General features: G+C 37.9%; 1 protein-coding gene across 2 annotated transcripts in view; it reads right to left on the bottom strand.

Annotated features, from left to right (window-relative positions):
- Nucleotides 1-530: 530 nt before the first annotated feature.
- Nucleotides 531-25,799, bottom strand: part of CCDC170 (coiled-coil domain containing 170) — a 37,041-nt gene continuing 11,772 nt past the window's right edge. The window contains exons 5-10 of one of the 2 annotated variants that reach the window (XM_014950459.1): nt 18,582-18,899; nt 10,880-11,080; nt 9,186-9,359; nt 7,788-8,030; nt 6,674-6,910; nt 531-1,602 (exon numbers count right to left, since the gene is read on the bottom strand). In XM_014950459.1, the coding sequence (XP_014805945.1) occupies nt 1,402-1,602; nt 6,674-6,910; nt 7,788-8,030; nt 9,186-9,359; nt 10,880-11,080; nt 18,582-18,899 (1,374 nt within the window). In that variant the 3' untranslated portion in view covers nt 531-1,401. Of the gene's footprint in view, nt 1,603-6,195; nt 6,348-6,673; nt 6,911-7,787; nt 8,031-9,185; nt 9,360-10,879; nt 11,081-18,581; nt 18,900-25,799 lie in introns of those variants that run through there. The other variant, XM_014950460.1, reaches the window with a different exon arrangement.

Raw genomic sequence — 25,799 nt, 5'->3', positions numbered from 1 at the left:
CTTTCTTAAGTTTAAGTTAATTTAATGTTAACTTTTTTCCTTTATTCCATTCACTTTACCTGAAAACCGATGTTACATTATAGAACAAGAAAGGAAATTTGTTTTAATCCAGGCAGTCACAGGAACATAAGAATATATGATTTACCATAACTCCTCAAATGACTGATTTTTGCAAAAGCTTGAGTGTTTGGGTTTTTTGGTTTTTTACTAACAAGTCACTGAGAAATGATTCTTCAGAGGCTAGTGAAATATAAGAAATCTATAATGTTTTGAGTCCCCTGCCAGATACCAAAATTACCACACTTACTTGAAAAAGTCTCTTTTTTCTTAAAATAACATGCTTAGTTTTGGTGAGTGGGTTATCATTTGCTGAGATACTGTAGGAAGTCCACAATGGTCAGAAAAAAATAGGTAATTCTTCTTTACTGTTGTACACATCCATATAAAACATATATAAAGGGAGGAGACAACTAAAAAATACAGAATCATGTTTGAGTGTGCTATTAAAACAGCTTTATTGTTCAAATTTCTTAAAAAGAATCATGAAGTTTTAACAACGTTCAGAAAGAGAGACATACAAGCAGATTTTATGTTTGGACGCCTCATCATTGCTTTTCTGAAAATAAAAACTTTAGTAATTCAACTATTTTCTGTAGCAGATAAGCAATTTAAAATAACCTTTTATTAACTCAGAAGAACTGCCACCTATTTGGCCTATGGATTAATTGCCCCAGCAACACAGCAGCTAGAATAAAAACTTTCAAGGCACCATGACCAAGGGCAACGTGCAATTTTACCAAATATATCTACACCAGGCACACGAGTGAGGCCTGTGAAAGAGCCTCTGCTGAAAATGCGTAACTTTTTGTTTTGGCAGAAGAGCAGACTAAGGAAAACAACAGAAGAAAAAAAATCCCTTGTTCCAAAATTGTGACTGACCCCTGTCTAACTTGCATTTAACTGTCTTGAGGCTCAAGTCCTTATGTGGCAAAATGCAGAGAGAGTTCTCATTTTGCAAGCAGAACAGCAGCGGGACAACCCCAACTTTATTTCACCCTTGTCACCCAGAGGTAAAGCCCAAGGAATGTCACTGAAGCTGACATTCATTACCAAGTAATTCCCACCTCGGGTGGCCCATGCCTTCAGCGCCTCTGCAACGACACTGGAGGGTTGTACACTGTTCACATATTGCCAATTATTTTGGTAATGGAAGTATTATGCTGCCCGGGGATTTTCTGTTTGCCATCTCTAGGCTGCTGGCTTTATCCATTCCTCTCAGCCCAGTCAATATCCGTAGAGAAGGAAACAGAACTCAATACCTGTTTTTCTATGCACGTCTAGCAGCTGGGGAAGCACAAAATAAAATGTTACTTGGTTCTGTCTCCTCACAAAACCTGTGTTTCAGTGGAGAAGCTGCATGTTTCTTCGTGAGTGTTCCTCTGGTGCCCTTGCCACGTCCTTGAGGCAGAGGCAGGGGAAGTAGTGGTGCTGGTGAGAGTGAATCAACTCTTCAAGACGGGTAATGATTTCATAGTCAGGAAGAGCCAAACTGGCAATATCAAGGCCCAGCATCCGCGAGACCACCTCTCGGAAGTCTGCCAGCTGCAAGAGCAAACAGAAAGGAATTACTAATAAATTAAATATCAAGCAAAGGAAATGCCTGGAAAACATATACATGCAAAGTATTTGTATTAGCAGTGCAAAATATAGGAGTTTCTGCTGTTGCTCAAGACGGAGAGATGAAGAGGATGGAAACAGTCCTTTGGGGCGTACCTCAAGTGAAAAAACCAAGTAAATAGCTGAGGTGCTAAGGATCTTGAACACAAAACACAGTTTCAAGTGTTCTTTAGTATCCTTCACAGGCATATATATATATAACGACCTGCTCTAGTGGGAGGTGTCCCTGCCCATGGCAGGGGGGTTGGAACTCGATGATCTTTGAGGTCCCTTCCAACCCAAACCATTCTATGATTCTATGATTCTATATCTTCCCTCAAACACAGTTTCAAGTGTTCTTTAGTATCCTTCACAGGCATATATATATAGTGAACAAGTAAATAGCTGAGGTGCTAAGGATCTTGAACACAAAACACAGTTTCAAGTGTTCTTTAGTATCCTTCACAGGCATATATATATAGTGACCTGCTCTAATGGGAGGTGTCCCTGCCCATGGCAGGGGGATTGGAACTCGATGATCTTTGAGGTCCCTTCCAACCCAAACCATTCTATGATTCTATATCTTCCCTCTCCAGTGAAAACTGAGGAAAAGACTTGAAAAGGAGTTGTAGTTGACCTAGATGACCACAAACTATATAGACAACTGGAAACATCCCACAACACAGGCTAAGGTACTGGTCCTAACCTCAAGCTCCTGACCACTGCCTGGCACTGCTCTCCTCCACCCCACACTTTCTTGTGGAAACTGCAGCAGAGAGGAGGAAGTTCAAAGATAGGTGGAGGTTTGGCACACCCTTCCATCCAACTTTGACTTGGAATCGGGATGTAGCCAAAATTCAAGATGCAGCCTGGGAAATGCTCATTTTTCTTCTGTGTGCAGCTGCTGAAAATATATCATAGGAAGGGCATTTGGCAGAGTAATTAAAGAAACCAGCTTCCTCTCTGCAGTTCCACATGGAGAGACATCCACAAGTAATTGTCATCACTACTGACTCTGCCAGCAACCAGATTGAAAACTTAAGATCAGATGAACATCCCTTCTCAATGCAGAATAAGGATCACTATAAGTCAAACTTCAATGCCTCTTCAATGGACAACGCATTACCCAGCCCTAATGACCAACACCTTAATACCCCTTATCATCAACACACAATTAAAAGAGGAAAATGTTCCTATTTGAAAAGATACGTTTCTCTCAGTATCTATTTGAATGTCAAGATCCCCACTCCCCAGCAGGACAGGGACTCAAAATGTCACAGAATCATTAAAAGCATCAAGAAGCCGGACTCAAGCTCTAGTGTGGCAGCGCCCCACCTCCACTGATCATGCTGACAGCTAATGGTAAGGAGGAGGTAAACACACTCCTGAAAAGGAGATAAAAGCACTCCTGAGATACTTGTCCATCCCCAAGAATACTGTGCAGAACTCTAAAGCAGTTATAACATCTGTGAGCAAGCTGCAAAAACCCTGGAAACAAGGTCTCTGTTCCAAGATTTTGCCAGTTTTTTTCATCCCAGTGCAAACCCTAAGGAGCTGCCATCAGTTCAGACAAACAAATATGGAAACCAAGACCGTACAGGGCAGAAGGATTTGAGAATTTGGCCCCAGCTACTGCTTACCAAGGCAGTGCAATGTCTTGGATGAAATGTTGATCTCAAGGTCCATGCTTTGCACCAAATTTCTTGCTCTCATATCTTCGCTATTGCAAAAAATTCAACTTAATTTCAGCAACTGTGAGTAAACCAAATTGCACTACAACCATGTACCAAATGCAGTCAAATTAAATTTGATGCACAGATGCAGATTATTGATCTGGCAGAATTTTGCCAGAGGGAATAGATACAAACAAAAAATGTATACACAACCACCTCACTCTTTATTTCTGATGGAAAAAGCATGTCACAGCTATACTGAATGGACAATAAATACGTTAAGAATTCAGTAACTTTCATTAGCAAATAGCCTAAACTGGAAAGCACACAGAGCCCTTAAAGACATCCTTAAAACTACTCATTTATGTGAATTTTAAATTGAGGATTTTTTTCAACTTTAATGTAATAACACTGAGACAAAAAACCAACTTTTCTGACTATTACATCTTGGCATACAAAGTACAGTGAAGACAAAGCTGTAGTTCTGCGAAAATGCAGAAAAGGGTTGACTACAAAGATAAATTCTCCACATAAACTGACAAAGAGAACCATCACTCTTGGATGTAAAAGCTTCCCACCAGAGGACATCAATCTGAATTTTAAAAACTCCCAACAGAAGCAACAGACAATACACACTGGACAATCTTTAGAACACTACAACAAGTCGCACGCAGAGCATGATGTGTGCTCATAATCTTAAGCGAATACAGGGCCATAAACATGTCATGAATAACTTTTTTAAATCTTGCACTAAAACATCTAAGACCTAGGAAAAAAAATAGACGAGAAATGCATTTCAGCTTTAAAAACAATGCAACAGAGATATTTAGAACACAACAGTTCTGCTGAAATGCTATAAGCTGATAGAAGTGCCAAGTAACTTTCTATTTAAGGCTTTCTTCAATAGCAGTTAATATTTCTAAGATAGTCACAATTTGAAGTAAAGGAGAGAAATAATAAAAGACAATCAGTAAAGACTCAAAACCAAAGGTTTGCTACAGCAATAAGCACTCATGATGAATTTTCTTTCCACCTTCCACCCAGTAAGTAAAATTATCTGAAGTAAAAGAGGGGAAATGAATGCAATTTAGAGCCTTAATCCAAGATATTAGGAGGGGGAAGCAGAAGTAGTAATTAGACACTACATTTTGGTTTTACCCTGCAGCTACAGGAAAGTAGAAGGGGTTTTATTGCAATAGAAAGAAAAAAAAACGGAGGGTTTGAACAGAAACTGAGACTGGAAAAAATCCTTATAACAAAACCATCAAAACCTCAACCAAAACAATGACATTTATGTTCTTACTCTAAGGCCTTGAGTTTAAATTTCTATAAAAATAAAATATATTCAGATCTTAATCTGTGGTTGACTGCAGTGGTTGCATACTGATGTTCTCAGTCCCTGTGGACATCTTTTTGTCATCAGTCTGTAGGTATACTCTTTATCTAGTCTTATTAAAAGGGAAGCTATGCTGATATTTATTTATATTCAGAAATATGCAATAATTATATATGAAGTCAGAAAGCTTTTCTGTTGACCCCACAGGCAGAGGAAATCCAGTATGGATAAACTTCCACTATTCTTGTAAAATGTCAATATATCCAACTAATTCCCCTCTATACCTCCATTTTAGTAATCTCTACTTTTATGACTCTTCACTTATAGTTTCACCTCTCTGGTTTTTACTCTGTAATATGAGTTAATAATGCTTTGAACACCACTATTTTTATCGGTTTTATATGTCTGCCCAAGAATATGCACGCTTCGTTTTATTCGCTACGGTCACCAGAGCTGACTGTTAATCCTAAAGCAGATTGGTAGTCTCATTACACCCTCTTTATGGAACTTCACTTCTAACAATTTGATGCTTTGATTCTGTGCATTCTCTTTTAAAAAAAAAAAAAAATTAAGAAAAAAAAAGAAAAAACATGGAAATGCCAAAGCTTATTTTTTCCTCTTAAACTTAGAAGGAATTACTAGTCTAAAGAATGAAGAACAACAAGAATCACTGGGTTAAATCCCACTATGAGTTAATTTTAAATTATTTCAATATGATCTTAATTTCTGACTGCACTTGGGTATGTTCTGCCTTTCTTTATGATCAATAGACAAATCAACGTCTTAACCAGTTGGCAGTAGTTAAATTCTGCATAATTTTAATTTTGACAGCATGGAAAAGCCACGCAATATTATGAAGTTATTTAACGTTGCAGGTAGTGATATCCATGGAAAGCAGAGCACACCTGAAAACCAACATGCAAATCCATGTACAAGTGGTCAACCTGGCCACATCAACAATTCCATCAGGTAAGAGCAATTTCGGTTTCTAGTGGTTTTCTTAACACACACAAACACACAGATTACATGGCTGTGCTTACATGTAGATTAAATATATGTACTTGTGGTCAGAGAAGTATTTAACATCTGCATTTGCTACATTTTACAAAGAATGAGAGAAGCCTGGTCTTTTTTAGCTTCCCTGAGAAAGAAGAACGAGTGAGTCCAAAGCAGGTGAAGAACTACACAGGGTTGAGGATAAGGAAGGAATTCTCCTTGGGTAATGGTTCAGGAGAAACCAGGAAAAAAACACTCATGTTAGTGAGCGAGAGAGTTCAGAACAAATTATCTTATTTAGCAACTGTGGCTTTATATTAAGGACAGATTTTAGCTAAGTAAACTGTTAAGATACAAGAGAGAGTGCTATAAATATTACTGACAATTCTCATATTCTTAAAATGTCATTACTGCTAATCAGCACTGCACAACTACCAGGCAAACAGCTGGCTTTGCAAACAGCTTTTATTAATGTGCTACCCACAAACTCCTTACACCTTCCATAAGATGAATTACCACAAAAATTTTTCTTACCTAAAGTTTACCAAAGTTGTATTTCACAAATTGGTCCAAAATAATTATATACAATGCTAAGTCTGGTTTGGTTCGTTTTTAATTTTATGATCTTCTCCAACATTCTTGGAATTTATGAGCTATACACGGTAACATGCAAGTAAGTTTTATACCTAAGATATATGGAAAAAGCACACCTTAAAAAGATACAAGGATTATAAAGCGTTTTTATACTTCTCCAGAAGATAGTATAATATTTTGCAGTGAACAAATAAAACAATACCTGTATTTATTATTCATTCTGTTGCATATATAACTTGAAGATGAGTTTTGCCTCTCAGAATCACAACTGCCACTCTGGCTCACAAGCTTGAGCTGAAATTTCCTTGTTTAATAATGTTCACAGAAGTTTTCAGCACAGCTGGAGAGCTGGTCCACATATACCACGTTCTTATGTTCTAAGCAACGGCTAGCACTTGTCAAATACTTACACACCTACCTGTCTCTCTCTTTTTTCCAGTTCTGCAAGGGTTGTTTTAAGCACCTTCGTCTCACTGGTAACTGCTTCTAACATATTTTTGGTTTTTTCTTTGTCTTCAGCAGCTTTACGCTCCTTTAAAAGAAGTTCTGATTTGACAGAGGTAAGTTGTTTCTCAGCCTTTTCTTTCATTCTTTCCAATTTCCCTTGAGACTTATTGAGTTCTTCTATTGTTCTGCTCTGCTCCAATGTTTTGATCTGCAATAACATAAAGTAATGATAAATTTGTCACACTTTGTTACACACAAACAAACAATAAAGATAATCATGAGTAATCACTTTAACGAGGTTTCTTATGGGTTCTTGATGAAATCAGATGTGCACGTGAACTGAAAAGTGATTAACTTATCAGCTCAATTAACAAAAATATTTTTGTTTCAAAGACAGTTAATTCTCTACAGGTTTTGTGAAAAGAGGTAACCAAACAGACAAAAACCCACTGTGAGAGTTCACTCTCTGCTAGTCCCTGTAAAATAGGACGAAAAAGAGTTACCACATATTTTGCTGGTAAAAATCCTTCAGTTGGAATATGCACCTACTTATCTATTTCTCTCCATCAACCACAAGACACAAACTCACATAAAATCAACCTTCCTTTTGTTCCAGCAGTGGCAAGCTATCAATGACTGCAAACCATTTGTTTTCACCTGAGTTAAAGCAGGTAATTTACTACTGCTGCAATGTAATAAAACACAGAAACAATGAAAATTTAGCATCTTGCCTAGTTCATGTGGAAAAACAAGCCTTTTTTTCCCCCATACCTATCAGAATAGATCTTCTGTGAGCAACGTATAGGAAAATACAAGATTACAGCCATATCAGCAGGAAAGAAAGGGATGCATATGTCATATTTTTCTTACACTAGCCCGCAAATTTACATTGTACTTTATAGATCCTACTTAATATATCAAGACAAATTGCAAAATACCCAAAACATTGTAATAGTATATTTGCTTTCACCATCTAGGTGGGTTTGAGCAGTTGCCCATGAACGCATTTATTGTAAATGAACTCCAGCTGTATCCAACTGGAACAGAAAAATGGGTAGAAGCACAAATGTAACCTTTTGACTCACCTTAAGTTCATTGGTTTCAGACAGCTTGGCTTTGAGATCAGTGTTTGTTTCCCTTGCCAGATCAAGCTGCTTCTGTAGCCTCTCCATCATCTTATGTAACTTTCTGACAGCGAGATTGGCCTCGTCCCTCTCCGCAGCTAAGGTGGACCTGACTTGCTTCTCCTCTTCCAGCTGGGTTATTTTCTGCCGCAGGAGCTTCGTGTGCAGCTCTTTGCTTTCCAGTTTCTCTTTCTGAGTCTTCAACTAGTTTGCCAAACACGAGGACATTTGAAAAAATATATGTGAAAGACAATAGTACTAGACAGATTGTTTTGCAAATCTAATCCCTGTGTTGCGCATTGAACCTGAACTCCTCTTTCTCTCTTGAAAACTCTGTAAAGTTTTGTGCACTACCTTTTAGATAGAATCAATTTACAGATAGACTGCACCCTCTTTGAACATAAACACTTGTGCATCATTCAAAACATCTGAGATTGCCTGAAATATAAGACACTACTCAAATGCAAGAGGTAGGAGAGATTCATTAAGGAGGCAGTGGTTTCAGCGGTGGTAGCTTAAGATATTTCCATCTTTAAATAGTTAATTAAGGCTAGTGTGCAAGAAGGAGAACCAACTTAAAAGCTTTCATCCACTGCTCCAATGCAAGGTCCAGCAGCTTAATTTTGTAATTTTGGTGCTCAGGGAGCTACCTGTTTTCCATTTACTTGAGCTGAGCTGCCAGGCTTTACTACGGACCATCTGAGGAATGCTAACATACATACTGTACTCCCTGCTAGAGAGGCAGTTACTTCCAGAAAAAAATACAGTGTCATTTTAAACCTTAAACAGACCTAATTCTAAGCTCTTAACGATTCTGATAAGACTGAAACCAGAAGATTTCACTCTGTTGTAACAGGATGATGGAGGGTGTCCGACCAAATTTGAACAATTTGCTCCTAAAGGACCACAGCTCTTGTTGGAAATCTTGAAATTCTTGGTGAAGTGCAAACGAGGTCCTATTAGTTCCTAGAGAAATTTGTGAAAGATGCCCCCCTTCCCAGCAGATCCTTTTAGATTTAAATATCAACAGTAGTTGTTTACAGAAGTATACTTTAAATATTTATCAAAAAGTAGATGTATCTACACATATAAACATGCATAACTTTAGACATTTATTTAAGAAGTTGTGAAAAGCAGTATCACGTATTTTACCAACTGCTGGGTTTAGCTGTTTTAATACACAGTCTGTTTGCACAGTTTGCAAACCTTACCAATTCCTTTTATGTAATGGATGTCTTTGAAATTCCTTGTACACATATGAAGCTCCAACCTGCTGCCTCCAGCAAGCCACTATAGAAACATAGCCATAAAAATGTTTATCTGTGAAGCAAGCAGTAATGGCATGTCCTTTTTGCCTACCTTCCTTCTTAGGCTGTATGCCAGAGTCTTGTTTTCAATCACTGCATCGCCTTCCAGTTTCACCAGCTGCTCTACCCGGGCTAGAATCGCATCCACATTCATATCAAATCCAACCTCTGCTGCTATGCTATCCAGCTTCATCTTCTCATTAAGCTGCTCCAGAAATTTCAGATACTAAGAAAAGATGTGGAAAAGTGGGTAAAATAATAATAAAACATCGTTAAAAGTTCTGAAGTACAATTTAAAAGCAAGCCCCCTGACATCAGCAACCAACTATCCACAAGAAATAACATACTCAAAAAGGGTATGTTTATAGTACACGTCCCTGACACAATTGCAAATTCTCCATTTGCCCTTTTTTAGTCAACATTTGTTTTGTTCATAACTCCCTGGACCTACTGCACTTATCTTCTTAGCAAGACCAGATTGGTTTTTGCTCCTCTGCAGTAAGAAGAGCACTAGGTGTTTGTGTCTGCTGCTGACTCCAGCTCCTGTCTGTGGCTCTGCTGCTTTATACAACCAGGCACCAGGAGAAGTTAGAAAGGACAGCTACATCCCAACTAATTGCAAGTGCTGTGATTGCTCACTCCTGTGAGCTCTAAAACAGGTAAAACTGGTACCAGCGATGCCAAGGGTGAGATCCAACAATGTAGTCTGAGGATACACAGGAATAACATGATCAATCTTTTGTCTATCTTTGGAACAGCAAGTTTTAGAGGTAAGTTATTGGTTTGCAAATTGCTTTAAAGATTATTGTAATTGTATTTCCATCTGGTTTACTGATGTGAACACTTACAAATATCAAATATTATTTAAACAACAAACTTGAACCCAAGACAGTAATAAACTCTTTTTGTTCCGTGATGCTTCTGGTTCAAAAAGTTAAAAAACAGCAGCAACAGAAAACGCTGAAGTTGTTCATTAACAGGGAAAAATCAAAACAAAAAATCTAGAGAGGAATGAATAAACTAGGCCTATCTGTTTTTCACAGAGGAAGCAGAGGGGAAAGAACAGCTCCATTTTCTGGTTTGTTCTCAATGTGATGGCAGACGCTTCATTCACAAAAGTTATTTTATCATAGACTAATGCAAAACAGACAGCACCAAATTGTTGATTCTTTGCAAATTCAGCTTTCTAAGCATTGATCTTGGCCTGGTAACACAGTACAACTTCTTTCTTAGCTGTATTGGATGGCTGGTTTAGCTTTCCAGGTATCACTATGTCATTTTCCAAACTCTTAGTATGCAGCTGTGTTATAGGCTAACAGTGTGTTCATTCATAGAATTAATAAAAAAGTCCTGGAAGCCTTGATGGACTGAGGATGTAAAAGAATCAAGCACTGTAAGATCTTGAGAGACTGCAGAACAGATGACATACTAGAGAAAGACAGAGATCAGAGAAAGCTTTGAGATCAGAGGACCCTTGAAGGACTTCTGATGTATTTACAGACAACTTTTAATCTGGGCTTTTTTTTCACAGTAAACAGACTGTGAACTCAAAAGCTTAGCTAGTTTTTCCAACTAAAATTGTTGGTCAAAGAAAAGATGTTACTACTCCCTACACGATGCCTGATTTTGCTAATTCGCATTACTTGCAGCACCTGGAGTGATACTCCAACTGATCAGTGTAATACAATTAGCTGTATCTCTGGCTTTAGTGACTTTTATACAAAAGAAAACAACGCATGCAACTACTTTTTGCTTCTCGAGCTTCAAACCATCTTGCATCAGATCTGCAGACAGTAATTCCTCTTCCAAGTGTTTCAGTTGATCCTGGAAAGTCTCAGAAGATTTTTCAGCTTTCTTGCTCCTCTCCAGAGCTTCTTGGTACAATCTTGTCTGATTTTCCAAAGCTTCAGTCAATTTAGTTATTTGAGTTTCAAGCTGAGATACCATCTAGGAAGCAAGCAAAGCAATAAAACATATGGGGTTAGGTGGGTGTGGAAATGCTAGAAAGATATGAAAGATTCATCCTCAGATTATTAAAAATAGGGTAATATATCTATCTTTAAAATGCATGCATTTAAAAAGACAGAGAAAAATCTACAGTAATTGCCAGGAGAAAATGGCAAAAGTAGTGACACGTGAGACATCCAAAAGTGAACAGCAGAAACTGTCTTTAAGAGGAGTTAACTGACTAAAAGGGGCTAATATCTATACCAAATTAATACAAACTGATTTAGACACACAAAAAGATGTTAGCAAACCAGCAATACTTGGCAGCCAACTAATTTTCTTTAAAATAAGCCAAAAAAACTTTAGTCTTTTGAGAAGCTGAGTGAAAAAAGCAGATAAGAGATTTAGAAAATGCATGCAGCTTGTAGGGGATAATACAGATACAGATAACCAAGTCTCAGAGGAGTGCTTCCCAATTGTGAGCTGTTAAAGGATGTTTAACCAAAAGATTTTGCTTTAAAAAAAAAAAAAAAATTCTGTAATCCAAGCCAAAGCCCAAGGCTAGAAGGATAAAATCTCACAACAAGAAACTAGACTAACAATTCTGAAAACCCTTCTAGCTCTACACGGTTAAGTTTACAACACCTACATCTAATGTAATGATTTTAAGTTGTAAACAACTTATAAAGTAAATGCTTGAAGGCATCCAAATATGCTACTGCCAAATAATGACAGTTCTATCCAAAAAGTTGCTTGACTCCTTCTTTCCCTCTCTCCTCATCTTACTGTCATATAATTATTTAGTTACATAAATAATTATGTTGCATTTGTAACTCAGTGTTCAGACACTCATCTCCAAGCAGATTCTTCATTTTAAGCATCTGTTTGCCTCCTGTTAATGAAATGAACAATAAGCACACAAAATTCCTATTTATTTAATGGCACAGAAAGGTTTCCAACTTAGACTGTAATTAAATACAAACAATAGTTTGTACCCAACTCGCCTAAAAAACACTGAGAAATTACTGCTGCTCATACAGTGGTAAAAACACTAAAGAATAAAACTGCAAAAATCAACACACGTGGATTATGTTTTTCTGGATCACATATCTGCAGAGTGGCTCTGGGAGCAGCCCAGCCGCATGGGGCTTTTATAGGCTTCAAAGGTCTGTCAACACAGAAGGTGAGACCACAAAACCACTGACCTGTCAGTTCATCTCCCAGAGCACCCTGCTGCAACTTTCATCCTTCAACAACTTTGGGATTTCCTAAAACAGAGCTGTGCCCTTCTTACCCACCCGTGACTGTGTCCACCAACTTACAAGGGCTGCGTTTTTGGTCCCGTGGTTCTGACCTCCACAAGTTCCTGTGCCGATGACTGGTGCAGCTTGATCAACCAGGCTGCAAAACAACCCACGTCCTGCTTTTTGTTTTAATGTGGCTCCCAGATAATTTCAAACTAACTCCTTTTATTTCTTGTGTTACAAGAAGTTGCAAATATTTGTTTCCAGGGGGGACTCCTAGCTTGGAGACAGCAGGGTTCACCCCTGCTGCAACTAAATAACTAAATAACCATTAGTAAAATCTTCCTGAAGTTTATTTTTCTCTTGTGCTAAGCTTTTATTTTCTCTTCTGCTAAGAAAAGGGCATGTGCAAGCCCCACAGCAGGGTTCACCCCTGCTGCAACTAAATAGCCATTAGTAAACTCTTCCTGAAGTTTACTTTTCTCTTGTGCTACGCTTTTATTTTCTAAGAAAAGGGCATGTGCAAGCCCCCGAGACAGCAGGGTTCACCCCTGCTGCAACTAAATAACTAAATAACCATTAGTAAAATCTTCCTGAAGTTTATTTTTCTCTTGTGCTAAGCTTTTATTTTCTCTTCTGCTAAGAAAAGGGCATGTGCAAGCCCCAGGCCCAGCCCCACAGCACACCAGAACAGTGTGGGCTACAGCTGTGCAGTTGGTAGGGTATTTCTCTCTATAACCCAAGAGTCACAGAGAGGGGCACATGGTGGACTTATCCTAAATGCAAAAAAGCAGCTTTTGAGATGAAGTTACAAGGTTCTTCACATCATAGTGGGTTGGTTTTTTTCTCTCTTTTCCAAGATAACTAAATATTCTAATCTTATTATTATTATCTTGATATTCAATAAGCTATAGTGTTCTGGTTTGCTAAGATGTTGTTTAAACCTCCACTGTTTTATACATACCCATATATGCACCTAGTACACTTTTTTTTTTATGATCTTTACCAGCTGAAAAGCATTCGAGCTGCCACATCTCTTATCATGGTACTTACAACTTGTATTTTGCTTTACTGCATTGCACTCACCATTCCAAGCTGAGAAGTTCTTGTCAGTTGAGCCTTTCCTTGCACAGAAACCTCTAGACATTCTTGTGGCCCTTCCTGGTACTTTTTGAATGCCCTTTTTTGGAATGAAATTATCATAACTGCATGTGCTACTCAGAGCTTCACATCATAGTGGGTTGGTTTTTTTCTCTCTTTTCCAAGATAACTAAATATTCTAATCTTATTATTATTATCTTGATTTTCAATAAGCTATAGTGTTCTGGTTTGCTAAGATGTTGTTTAAACCTCCACTGTTTTATACATACCCATATATGCACCTAGTACACTCTTTTTTTTATGATCTTTACCAGCTGAAAAGCATTCGAGCTGCCACATCTCTTATCATGGTACTTACAACTTGTATTTTGCTTTACTGCATTGCACTCACTATTCCAAGCTGGGAAGTTCTTGTCTGTTGAGCCTTTCCTTGCACAGAAGCCTCTAAACATTCTCATGGCCCTTCCTGGTACTTTTTGAATGCCCTTTTTTGGAATGAAATTATCATAACTGCATGTGCTACTCAGAGTGCAGCAGCCATGGATTTATACCGTTGCATAATTATGGGTTTCATCTGCTTCTCAACTTTTTTCCTAATAATTTTTCCCATTCTAGTTGGTCGGGGCCCTAAGTCAGTACATACATTACTCTGCTTTTATCAATGTTTAATTTAAATTCCCAAATAATTTTCCACTCAATTCTTTCAACTGGAAGGATAAAGTGGATAAATCCCTAAAACTAAATATGCATTTGTGACATTGCCATAAAAATCATCAAGAAATGAGAACAACAGGAAATTTTAATGGGAGCAGCAGTAGAGTCTAATCAATTTTGGCATTTAAGAGTCTGTATATCAATATGCAATAACAAAACCTGATAAAATTAAGATAATCTACAATCAGATCAGCTGTAGGTAGTTAAGAGAAACATTTTTGGCCATATGAATTTAATTTGCTGCAAGATGTCTGCAACAAAACTTGTCAAACAGAAAGGACCTGATCCCAGAGACCTCATAGCCAGGGCTGAGCTCCGTATGAACCGAGAACATCTGCTTGCCTTGGACTCCAGGTGCCCATGAACTCCTCTGCTATGTTACAAATAATAAATGACAAAAACACCCCAAGAGCTGTCCAAGCACATTCAGATGACACACATCTTACTGTAACTGCTGAAAAGATCATTAGGACACTAATTAAAAGTAGTTTCTTAATCCTGTAATAGAATACCTATCACTGGACATTGTCAGAGTATATACTGTGGTTTTTTTTTTTAATTAAATTCAATTTTTGCTAATGTTCTATCACTGGACATTGTCAGAGTATATACTGATTATTTTATTTTAATGAAATTCAATTTTTGCTAATGTCAATGCTAAGGGCTAGTATATGACTAACTCAGATGCCCATCACATACCAAAATCACCATAATTGGGAGACATAATCTTCAAGAGCATTTCAGATTTCACAGAAAATCTGACTGTAGCAGTTGCAGTGAATAATTTTCTCACAGGGCTTTTACAATTTAAACTTTTCCCAGCTCTGTTTGACAGGTGCACGTGCAGAGGTGAGCCAGATATAGCTGACTGGGGCTTGGATGTAAAGATTAATATTTTGCCAGTTCATCTAGTATGTATGATCCTATATGCAAAACTCCCAGAGAAGCTGCAGTGATGATTTAAAAATGAAAAACCTGTTTAGAGAAGCCATCAAAACACTCAAACAGGGAGGGTCCTCTTTCTCCCAGATTCTTGCATTGCTTTCTCCTGATCCCACTAATCTAGTTTGCAAAGACAAGCTGCTTGCAGCACTGTCCTGGCAGACATGAAACAATCTTTACTCAAGGAAAGGAAAGACCTAATTGTACCCTTCCTCCTGTTATACATTAGAGCATTCATTAGCACATTTTTAATTTTCAGCAGCAAGCACTTGGCATTCATACCCCTAGCTGTCCTGGCACTGCTCCTGGATTGCAGCCACATAGGGGCTGTTTGGAAACAAGCTACTTTGGGCGCCAGCAATGCTACAGGCTAATTTACCCTGCCAAGAAGTTTAACGACTCGCTTTTGTAGGTCTTTTACTTAAGGCATGACGGTTTACGGAAAGGTCTATAAGAAATCCCATCTGAAGACAATTAACGTTTTTCTTTACTGACTGATAGAAAAGCACACATATCCTAACTCTGATGTTATAACCAAATCCAGAAAGAAATTCTCCCAGAGACGCAATAGGAATCTGATTGACACATAAAGGCGGAGGTCAGTCTCTTCTCCCAAGTCACAGGCAATAGGACAAGGAGAAATGGCCTCAAGTTGTGCCAGGGGAGGGTCAGGTTGGATACTAGGAAAAATTTTTACACTGAAAGGGTTATTAAGCATTGGAATGGGCTGCCCAGGGAAGTGGTTGAGGCACCACCCCTGGAGGTATTTAAAAGACAGCTTGCCATAGTGCTTTAGTGACATGATTTAGGGATGGGGTTTTTTTATCAGAGTTAGGTTGATGGTTGGACTAGATGATCTTAAAGGTCCCTTCCAACCTAGACAATTCTATGAATCTATGCATATTCCCTACAAATGAAACCTGAGAAAATGTTTTTTTAATTGTGATTTGCAGAAACAAAACCAGCTCACTGTAAACCAACTTTTTGATGACACACTATGTCCTATTAGGAACAGATTCACAGATGCATAATATTGGCATTTTAGCTTACTATTTCAAAGCTCCTAATCTTAATGTAGAAACTCTTCTGAGAACAGACGCCAGCACTACTTTAGTAACATAGTTCACTTTGGGGCAATGCAAATAAATCTTTTGAACTGAGTCATAGCAGTAAAACTTTAAAACTTCATCACTTTACAAACTTAGCAAACACAATGATCCACAAAACTTCATCATCCAACTACAACCACCAAATTCGCCAATCAGTGTTAAATTTAAAGCTAATATTTACATTTCAGGAAACTGAGTAATTTTTTTTTTTTTTTTAAGAAAAGTGTAGCATTTTGGGGGAGTACTGCTACAAGTACAGTAGGCAATTGCTGTATTTGCTAGCAGAGGCAGAATGCTACACTAGACATACCTGACATAGCTTCTCTACTATATAAAAATAAACCAACAAAAGCTGGCAATTGCAAGACCAACATCCTAGTTCCAAAGCACAGCTTTAGGCAGTGGCAGATTGGAGCTAATACCTGCTCTGTCTTAGTAATAAAGGCTTCCTTCTAGCACATATATTTCATCTTACAGCAATAATACTGAAAAACAAATTTGTCTCCATCCTCAGACACACACCCCCCCGCCAAAAAAAATAAAGGGAGTTAGTTTCCATTGCAAAAGTCAGCAGGTCTTTCTGGGAGAGAGAGAAAGGTTAGAGCATAAATGAATCTTAACACTGTTATGGAAAACTGCCTGTTTTTCTGAACATTAGTTTCCTTACCTCTAAAATAAGAATAATTACAGCTGCCTAGAAAAAGAATAGTCAATTATTGTATATTTTACAGTAGTTCTCTGCAAGAGAACATGACTTCTCCAAGCAATGCTGTTACTTGGAGAACTGGTCACATCCCTCTCAAGCAGCTGGAAAAATCCATATCTGCAACAAAATTAAGACTGAGTTTGAATCCTCTCCGGTATTACCAGTGTGCAGGATGATGAAGTGGGCAAGCCAGCATGTAAATCTAATATTAAGGAATAATATCAGGAACAATAAGAACTGAAATAAGTAGCATGCACTATGCCTGTACTGTAGTATATCCACAGTGAGAGTAACAATTGCTCAATGTAGTACGCAAATGGACTTAGACGCAGCTGAATCTTAAAAAAGCAGCAGATCACCTGAAAAAAATGCCAGGAGCAAAACCTTTTTACTCAATAGCTACCAGTCAACTTAATTTTCCCTTTCTCAGCAGTCCTCAAAATAATCAACATCTCAACAGAGTGTACTGTATGCCAAAAACAACAAATAGTACAAACACACATGCACATAAAATTCGCATTAGGTTTCAATTTGAAAGCATTTTGCTTATGCAAACAACACTCCATGACATATAGCAAAACTTTAAGGAGCTTCTATATGAAAAAGTTGCTGCCACGCTTACCAGTTCAGTGGATCACTTTCAAATGTTAATAATTTTCACAAAGTTTGTTTCTATTGAAATTTGGCATACTGACTCTCCGACTATGGTAAAGGGGAGCTGTTTTGTATTTTTTAACAACATTTTTAATCAAAATGCACAGGGGTATTTTCAAGACCTGCTTCTGGTCTTGGACAGAATACAAAAACATTTGCTAACATTAAAAAAAGCTATCACATCAGCAGGTCATACTAGAATCTTAAAATCTGGCAAGGACACAGAAGTTGTTTTTCAGTGGCTCGGTAAAAACAGCTTTTGATTTAATGTGTGACTTTTAATTATATAATAGTTCTCGCCGACAAAATTAATATATGTCCATGTAAGCAAGTGAGAAGCTTCCCAGCAGTGTGGGGATGCTGACATTGGTCAGGCTATATTCTGGCTCGATTTCCTCCTGAGCTGGCCCTTCTCTACCTGTATGCACAAGCACACCTTTGCAAACACTACCGGCCAAACCGCCTCCAGCCAGAGCAGAGAACACCCAGCTGCCTTCCTGTTGCCTTTCTCCTGGATGGGGTATAGTCAAGGTTTCAACAATGTTTAACTGTAAGTGTTAAAATACTTTTTTCTTTTTAGTTGCAGGTTTTGAGGATTGAAAGGAAAGAAGTTGCCTGGGGCAACGCATCAATTATGTCTGCTTTGAGAAACAAGTCTGCTCTTGAAGTCACTATTGTAGCAGCAAATCCATACTTGTTCACATGTTCCACTAAATCATAGCGACCACGAGGCCACTTTTGATGTCTGCTAAGTGGCCCTGAAACCAAATTACATCTTATCTGAAAGGCCATTCCATGTCTTTTCTTGCTAACAGCTCCTATTATTAGTTTAATTTCTGACCTTTTCCTGCTTAATAAAACATAGATGCTTTTCACCTATTATTTCAAATCAATAGACAACAAAATTAAATGTTTCTGAAATTTCAAAACCCAAGCAGAAGGATTCAACACTCTAACAGGTAAATAAAATGAAAAATAATCCAAAGAGAATAAATACACACATTGGGCAAGTGCAGGAGTTGCTGACTTACTATTTCTTTACTCTGCTCTTTGCAATTTATTTCTTGGATCCTCTCCAAAATGGCCTTCTCAGAAGGTTTAACTATTGCAGATCCACAACTGAGTAGCGTTGCAATTTGCTCTTTAAAAGCTTCTAAAGAGCTCTGAGCAGTCCTGGCCTCTTCTCTGCTGCTCTTCAAGCTCCCATCCAGCTCACTGGAAGATTTCTTCAGACTGTGCAGTTCCTGTTTTGAGGCATCCAAAGCTTTCTGGTTAACACTCAGTTTATCTTGGAGGTTTCTGATCTCCGTCTCCAAACTCTGTCTTTCTATTGTAGCGCTGTCAAGATCCTAAAATACATGAAAGATTAAACCAAGTTTTTAAAATTTGTTATAACCCCTCCACACACAAAGCAGGGAGTAACTCAGAAACAGGTACTGCAGATAGAAAAATTAGGACCCATACTGCTCTTACAGGCTCAACATTAGGGCTTCATAGGAGAACTCTCACTGAAATTGATGAAAGCCCAAAATTTGCTGTTATCATGCTGTAGACTAACCTCTTGCAGTGGTCTGCAAGAAGCAATGCATAAAAAAAAATTGCAGGTAAACAAAAACCAATTTTTATTGTAAAACTATTGTTATCTTATTTTTTCATTCAGATAATACAGACTTAGAAAACAATCAGTGAACAAGATGTAACACAAATAAAGCCACAGTACTACACCTCAGAGGGGAAAGAACAGGATGGGATGGAATGGGATAGAATATTTCAGTTGGAAGGGACCTACAGTGATCATCTAGCCCAATGCCTGACCAATTCAGGACTGACCAAAAGAATACACAGGAACTCTTTGCGTATAGTGTTAAAAGCAGAATTAGAGGTGATCTCTGAGATCAGCTTTCCTGAATGTGATAAAAAGTCCTGAGATTATTTATACACAGATATGGGGAGCGAGGGGCCAAACAAATAAAAAGATAAAAAGATCATGATATTAAGACAGAATAAAAGAAGAGAATAAAAGAAGGTGCAAATGCTCAAATACATTTCACCTCAAAGAAGAAATCTTTAGATTGTGAAAGAGTAAGAAAAGTTTTCAAAAGGACAGTTATTCTGAGATATGTCATCTTCTGAAGAAAGCAAAATCCCTACTACCATAAGGTCAAGTTTGCCTGAGGAATAGAATAAAGTCAATAAAGCACTATGTGTACTTCCACAGGACCTACAACTGCCTCCATCTTCTGCTCAGCTGGGCTGTTGGTGTACAAAAGCATGACTGAGGAAGGACTAACGGGAAGGTGGTTCTGTGTAGTATCCTTTTAAGCTTGGGTTTTTTTTTTTAAGAAGTCAGTTCTTTGCATTTCAAAGTACACTTAAAGACAATGTCATCTTCGGTAGGGAGACAGGGTACTGTAAGATAAGGCTACCTGGTGAGTAGCCCATATGACTTTCTGCTCAGGGACATCCTCAAATCTTTGGCATTTTGTCATGGCTCTCATTCAGCCCCTGACACACATGATCCTTTCTTTCTAAGCCCAGAGCTTTTGGAAGTTATTTCCCCTTTACCTTCTGATGAATCAAGACTCAGTTTGGAAAGAAGAAAAAATAGCCAGTACATGTATCAGTTGTATATAAAATATTGACCCAACAGGGCAGAGCAGACAGACAGAACTGTGTCTCCTGACCCATGATGCAAAGGCAAATGATGATAGAAAATGAAAGAAAAATAATCCATCTAAACGTAAAGAAAATATCATCTCTCTCATTCAGTCAGCCTGTGAACCTCTCTCCTTTCCCCACAATACCAATATTAAGAGTGCTTACACATTCACATACAAGAATAACATTTGCAGTGAAACCAGCTAAAAGACTAAGTCTTCATTCCTCAGGGTATTATCTGATTGGTAGGAACAAACGGGAAAGAATATTACTTCACACAAGACACAAAATTATGCCAAAGGATGGAATATTTATAGAGAGTGATTGAATTGCTCTGGAAGTTTCAGTTACTTAGTAGAGGGTCAGTAAATGGATTGATATGAACTAAGATTGTGTACAGGAGTTAAAAAATTGTTCCCGGAGCAGCTGTGAATATGGTGACCACTCGGGGCTCTCTCAGGGTCTGTGTGTAGCATAGTTAACTCATTTGTGTTAATGGAATACATGCCAACCTAGTAGTAAAGCTGGGAGCATTTATGTAGATCAGCAGTGAGGACAGACAAAAATGGAGTTTGGGAGACACCCTTGGAAATAAAATATAAATATACAATACTAAAAATACTAAAAATTTTGAATAGCTTCTAAAAGGCAAACATGGAAACACATAAATGAAAACAAACCAAAACCAACCCTGTCATTTAGTAAATTATTTCTTACTACCCCTTTCTAAAGTAATTGCAGAACTCTCTTGGAAACAAATGTTAGCATGATTCCTTGCTATTTTCTCTTTTTTAGTCTAAAGAAGTCCTATTAATAGAAAATTCCCACCTGTGCTTAGAATTGCATTATGGTAATTACAGCAAAGAATAAAGATTGGTTTATTTCAATTACAGTTTTCAGCAGTGTGCATTTTTCCTTTCAGAAAGGCACTGCAAAAGTAGTTTGCCAGCTTACCTAATTACAATCTTGTTTCAATTTGTGAACATCTGCAAACACAGTTGAATCAAAAGACCAAGGTATAAAATAAGGAACTGCAAGCCCGTTGATGCCCAAACATTTACAAAAAAAAAAAAAAAAAGAAAACAAAATCCCCAAGCAGTTTACAGAATGAAAAACCATAAAATTCAAAGCATTAAAATTCTGAACAATCTTCCTTGAAACTTCTCTTGAGTGGAGAGCAGTTACACTGGGTAACTTCAGGAAGGTCAGCCTGAACATTGAACAGTATCCAGTAATTTAGGGACTGCAACACGTAAAGGTGGTATCCCAACTAGAAGCAAACCTGTAAGAGCCAAAGTGATCAGTGCAGGCAGATAAAACAATTTCCACCCCAGAAGACTGAAAGGATGGAATCGCAACAGCTCATGTTTTCTCTTTAGCTCCTCAACTTTTATGGCTAATGTCCCATGGCTCTGAATTACATGAATATTTTGGTATGCAGCTTGTAGAGTCAAAAAAACTACCCAACACTGGCACACAACAATTTTTGAAAGCAAGAATAATTATGGAAACCAATGTTCAAAGGAAACAGAACTAGACATTAGGTGGATTTACCCAGGGTGACCCAAGTGACAAGCGATTGGATGAGAGGAAACGGCCTCAAGTTGTGCCAGGGGAGGTTTAGATTGGTTATTAGGGAAAATTTCTTCACCAAAATGGTTGTGAAACGTTGACCCTGGCTTCCCAGGGAAGTGGTTGAGTCACCATCACTGGAGGTATTTAAAAGACAGGTAGATGTGGCACTTAGGGACACCATTTAGTGGTGGACTTGGTAGTGCTAGGTTTATGGTTGGACTTAATGATCTTAAAGGTTTTTTCCAACCTAAAAGATTCTATAATTCTATTAATACTTGCACCTTAATCAGCATTAGGGTCTCAATGTACTAAGCCAATTACAAGTACATATACAAAAAACCCACATCACGCTAACAGAAATAGTAAGGTACAAAGGAGAACGCAGGGATCTAAATGAATTCTCACACCAGCAGCACCAGTTACCAGTATCATACCACTGTAAACTAGCTTGCTCTTATCTCCTGTCTTTGATGATTCAGCCTGGAAATATTTGTGATGCCTGCTGAGACCTGTTGCTAATATGTATTTTCTTAATGAAATCTTAGCAAGTAAAAAGAAACCAGGTTCTAACTGAGAAACTCATTACTTTATTTATCTACTGGGACAATAAAAACCTAAAATCAAGTGGTTGTGTCTCCTACAATCAAAGTATTTGGTTATATTCAAAATGTAGGCATGTTTCTCAAGTTTAATTAATTTTATTAAATAATAAGTTTAGATTTTAATTAACTATGTTTTCATACAATCAATTGATTTTAATAAATTTACACTGATTAGATGTTACTTAGATAAATTTTGTTCATTAATAACATAATTTAATACAAGTCAATATTGAATATTGAAAAGTATTTTCTTGGGTAATTTTGCATCAGGAGTACGTGCAGATATATTTGTATTAATTAAAATTGCTTGATTATATTTCAAAAATTTTCTTTAAAGACATGACATGGTGCACATCTTTGCAAAACAGATGGTTAAATTAACACTTCAGAGGGAATCACAAATATTTCCAGGCTGAATCATCAGCAAAGATGTGAAACAGACCAAGTCAGTTTACTAGGTCCTGTGGTTCATCAGTGGAGATGCTGTACAAAAGGCAAATTCATCTGGAAGAAAAGTAATAATATATGCATCTTCTTCTATACCTTAAACAAATACCATATAGGAATAGAAAGAAACTTGGTTAGAGCAAGTAAGACATTTTTTAAGGACATACAGACATTCTCAAAGAATGCTAGAATTTTGTAATTATTATTATCATAATCAATAATCACTGGCTGGACCCACAGAAAGAAAGAATGAGTATTCTGATTCTCAGTCTAGAAGTCTGGGCAGCATTTAAAAGTTATTTTCCATCAAATGCAAATTTGATACCCAGCACTGCCAGAATAAAGGTATGCACAATATTTACAAAACTTCAGCAGCAAGGTCTTGCAATATTCCGTTAGAAATGCAAGAAGTTCAGAATTCTAAAAGAAAAGTAATACATTACAACAAAACCAGCTTGGTGCCTTGATTTTGTTACTTATATTAGTTTTGAGACTGTATTAGTTTTTGCTGTTTGCTGTTTGCTATTGTGATGCAGTGAGGCTCAGAGGGGAACAGATAAAATTATCGTTCACTTGTTAATGGTCCTCAAATGAAAACCATTTAACTGGAACAAATACTCAAGTATCAAATATACCAAAGAACATTGTGAATTACTCTCACGTATTAACCTTAGAATGTAACCAAATGACTTTCATTTTCTTCATCAAGAATTTCAGAACCTACAGTCTGTTTAATTTATCTTTAGACAGCTGCCTCCTCATGGGACATAAAGGCACCTGGTCAAGAGAGGGAGTTCACAGAAATCCCAAGGAGCAGGAGTGAAGAACTCCCTGGCAAGAAAAACTGACAATGATTCAGAGAGGTGGCAGGGAACAGCGTGGTGGCTGAGGCTTGTTGGAGAAGAACAGTGACAGAAGAACTGACAGAGGAGTGATGGCCTCTAGGCATCTAGGAAGAATTTTGAGATAAAACTGGAGGAAACAGGCCACCATCTCAATCTGTAACACAGAAGATGGCCAATATGTTTGGTCCTGGGAGCTTCAGGCAAACGCAGGCAAGAGCCACTTGTGCTCAGTCTGTGCTGGGTAAACTCTGCTACAGGCAATTCCATTAATTAAAGCTCAGAAAACAGTCCAGGAACAGCCACTCTGTGTGTGTGTCTTGTGGCATGGGAATGGCATAGATTTCTGCTTTTCTCCTCCACAGGGGAAGCTCAGAAAACAGTCCAGGAACAGCCACTGTGTGTGTGTGTGTGTCTTGTGGCATGGGAACAGCATAGATTTCTGCTTTTCTCCTCCAAAGGGAAACATGTCACAACGTGCAACTCTGTTCATGTGCTTAAACTGTGCAGTAAAGTATATGACTAAGCCAAACACACTTTACATCATAGATGTCCTTCCTGTAACCTAATAAGACACCCATCAGGGGAACAGGGGATGCCATACATCCTCCTTTAGATTCATGGATTTAAAGCATTTTGGGGGTTTTTAATTCATTTTTTCAATACTGAATTTCTTAATATGCTTTTGTGAACACGAAACCTTCTCAACAGATTTAGTCAGTATCTGCAAATTTAAGTAGCTAGACTGAAGCAGCACTGGAGCAATCTGCAGCCTCTAGATAAGCCCTGATGGCACACACTTCATTTGAAAGGCCATGCTAATAATTTAGCAAGACATTTCTGCAAAATGGATTAAGTAAATTATGGTTTTGGCATGTGCACCATAATGAAAGGAAAATATTTTTCATACAACTAGCTCAATTTTGGAAATGTTTTGGCAGTCAGAGCAAACTTGCAAAACAAATCACAAGTGGAGCCCTGGTCGTGGTTTAAAATATCTCCTGATTCTGGCTTGCTTAGTGAGCAAACCACACTCTGCTCTTACCCACACACCTGTGTTTGAAGTCAAGTACGAGAACAGAATGTTTGCAAAAAAAGACCTGTTTAAGTTTTTGGTGCAGGTTCTCCCTCAGACTCATTTGAGTCTCAGAAAATTCTACACAGCTTGCTAAGAAGTGTTTTCAGCAGTAAGTAGAATTTATGACCCTTGTGGTACTTAATATTTATCTTCCCCACAACAAATCCTTTCTTCTCCAGAGCACGCTGTCAGCTATTTCTCATCTCCTAAGTATTTTGCCTACAAACAAATCAGAACACTATATCTTTTTGAAGTGCTTGGTGGTGGTCTTCTGTTCAGGAAAAAAAGTAATGCCATTGGGGTAGGGACAACATTATATTACATTTGCAAACTTACTTGCACAAGGTTGCCTTTATGTTAAAAAATCCCACAAACTCAGTCACACACAACTCAGATACATATTTGGCAGCCTAAGTTTCTTCTCTTATTTTCTTAAGTTCTGGCCATCAGCTTTAACCATACTGCTCTAGTACCTGTGGGAAATTTTCATGATGGTTTTAATAAACTGCTCCCTTTCCACAGTTATCACTCAAAGTACAAAGTAATGGGGAAAACTGCTACAGAAGCTCACTTTATTCGTCCATCATTTGCCATGCACAACAACTCTTAATGGTGAGTTCTCCCGGAGCAATTAAATCCTTCAATCACAGCCATTTCCTTTCCAAATCAATGCTCCCTTTCCACAGTTATCACTCAAAGTACAAAGTAATGGGGAAAACTGCTACAGAAGCTCACTTTATTCATCCATCCTTTGCCATGCACAAAAACTCTTAATGGTGAGTTCTCCCAGAGCAATTAAATCCTTCAATCAATCACAGCCATTTCCTTTCCAAATCAGACCTAGGTGAATTTAGTGAATATCTGACTTACAACTTCACTCACATTTCTCATTTCAGCATCATTCCTGCTGCACAGATTTCCTCTGTGGATTCCCCACAGCAAAACAGTACTTGCCTGCAAGAGCCATCCTACACACTACAACTTTTTGGTTATGAGCCAACTGAGTATTTATAGTTATGAAATACAAGTTTATAATGCAGTGAAACA

Source organism: Calidris pugnax, unplaced genomic scaffold (genome assembly GCF_001431845.1).
Source record: "Calidris pugnax isolate Ruff unplaced genomic scaffold, ASM143184v1 scaffold24, whole genome shotgun sequence".
In the NCBI taxonomy this organism is placed as follows: Eukaryota; Metazoa; Chordata; class Aves; order Charadriiformes; family Scolopacidae; genus Calidris; species Calidris pugnax.
This window is presented reverse-complemented; position numbering and strand designations above follow the sequence as displayed.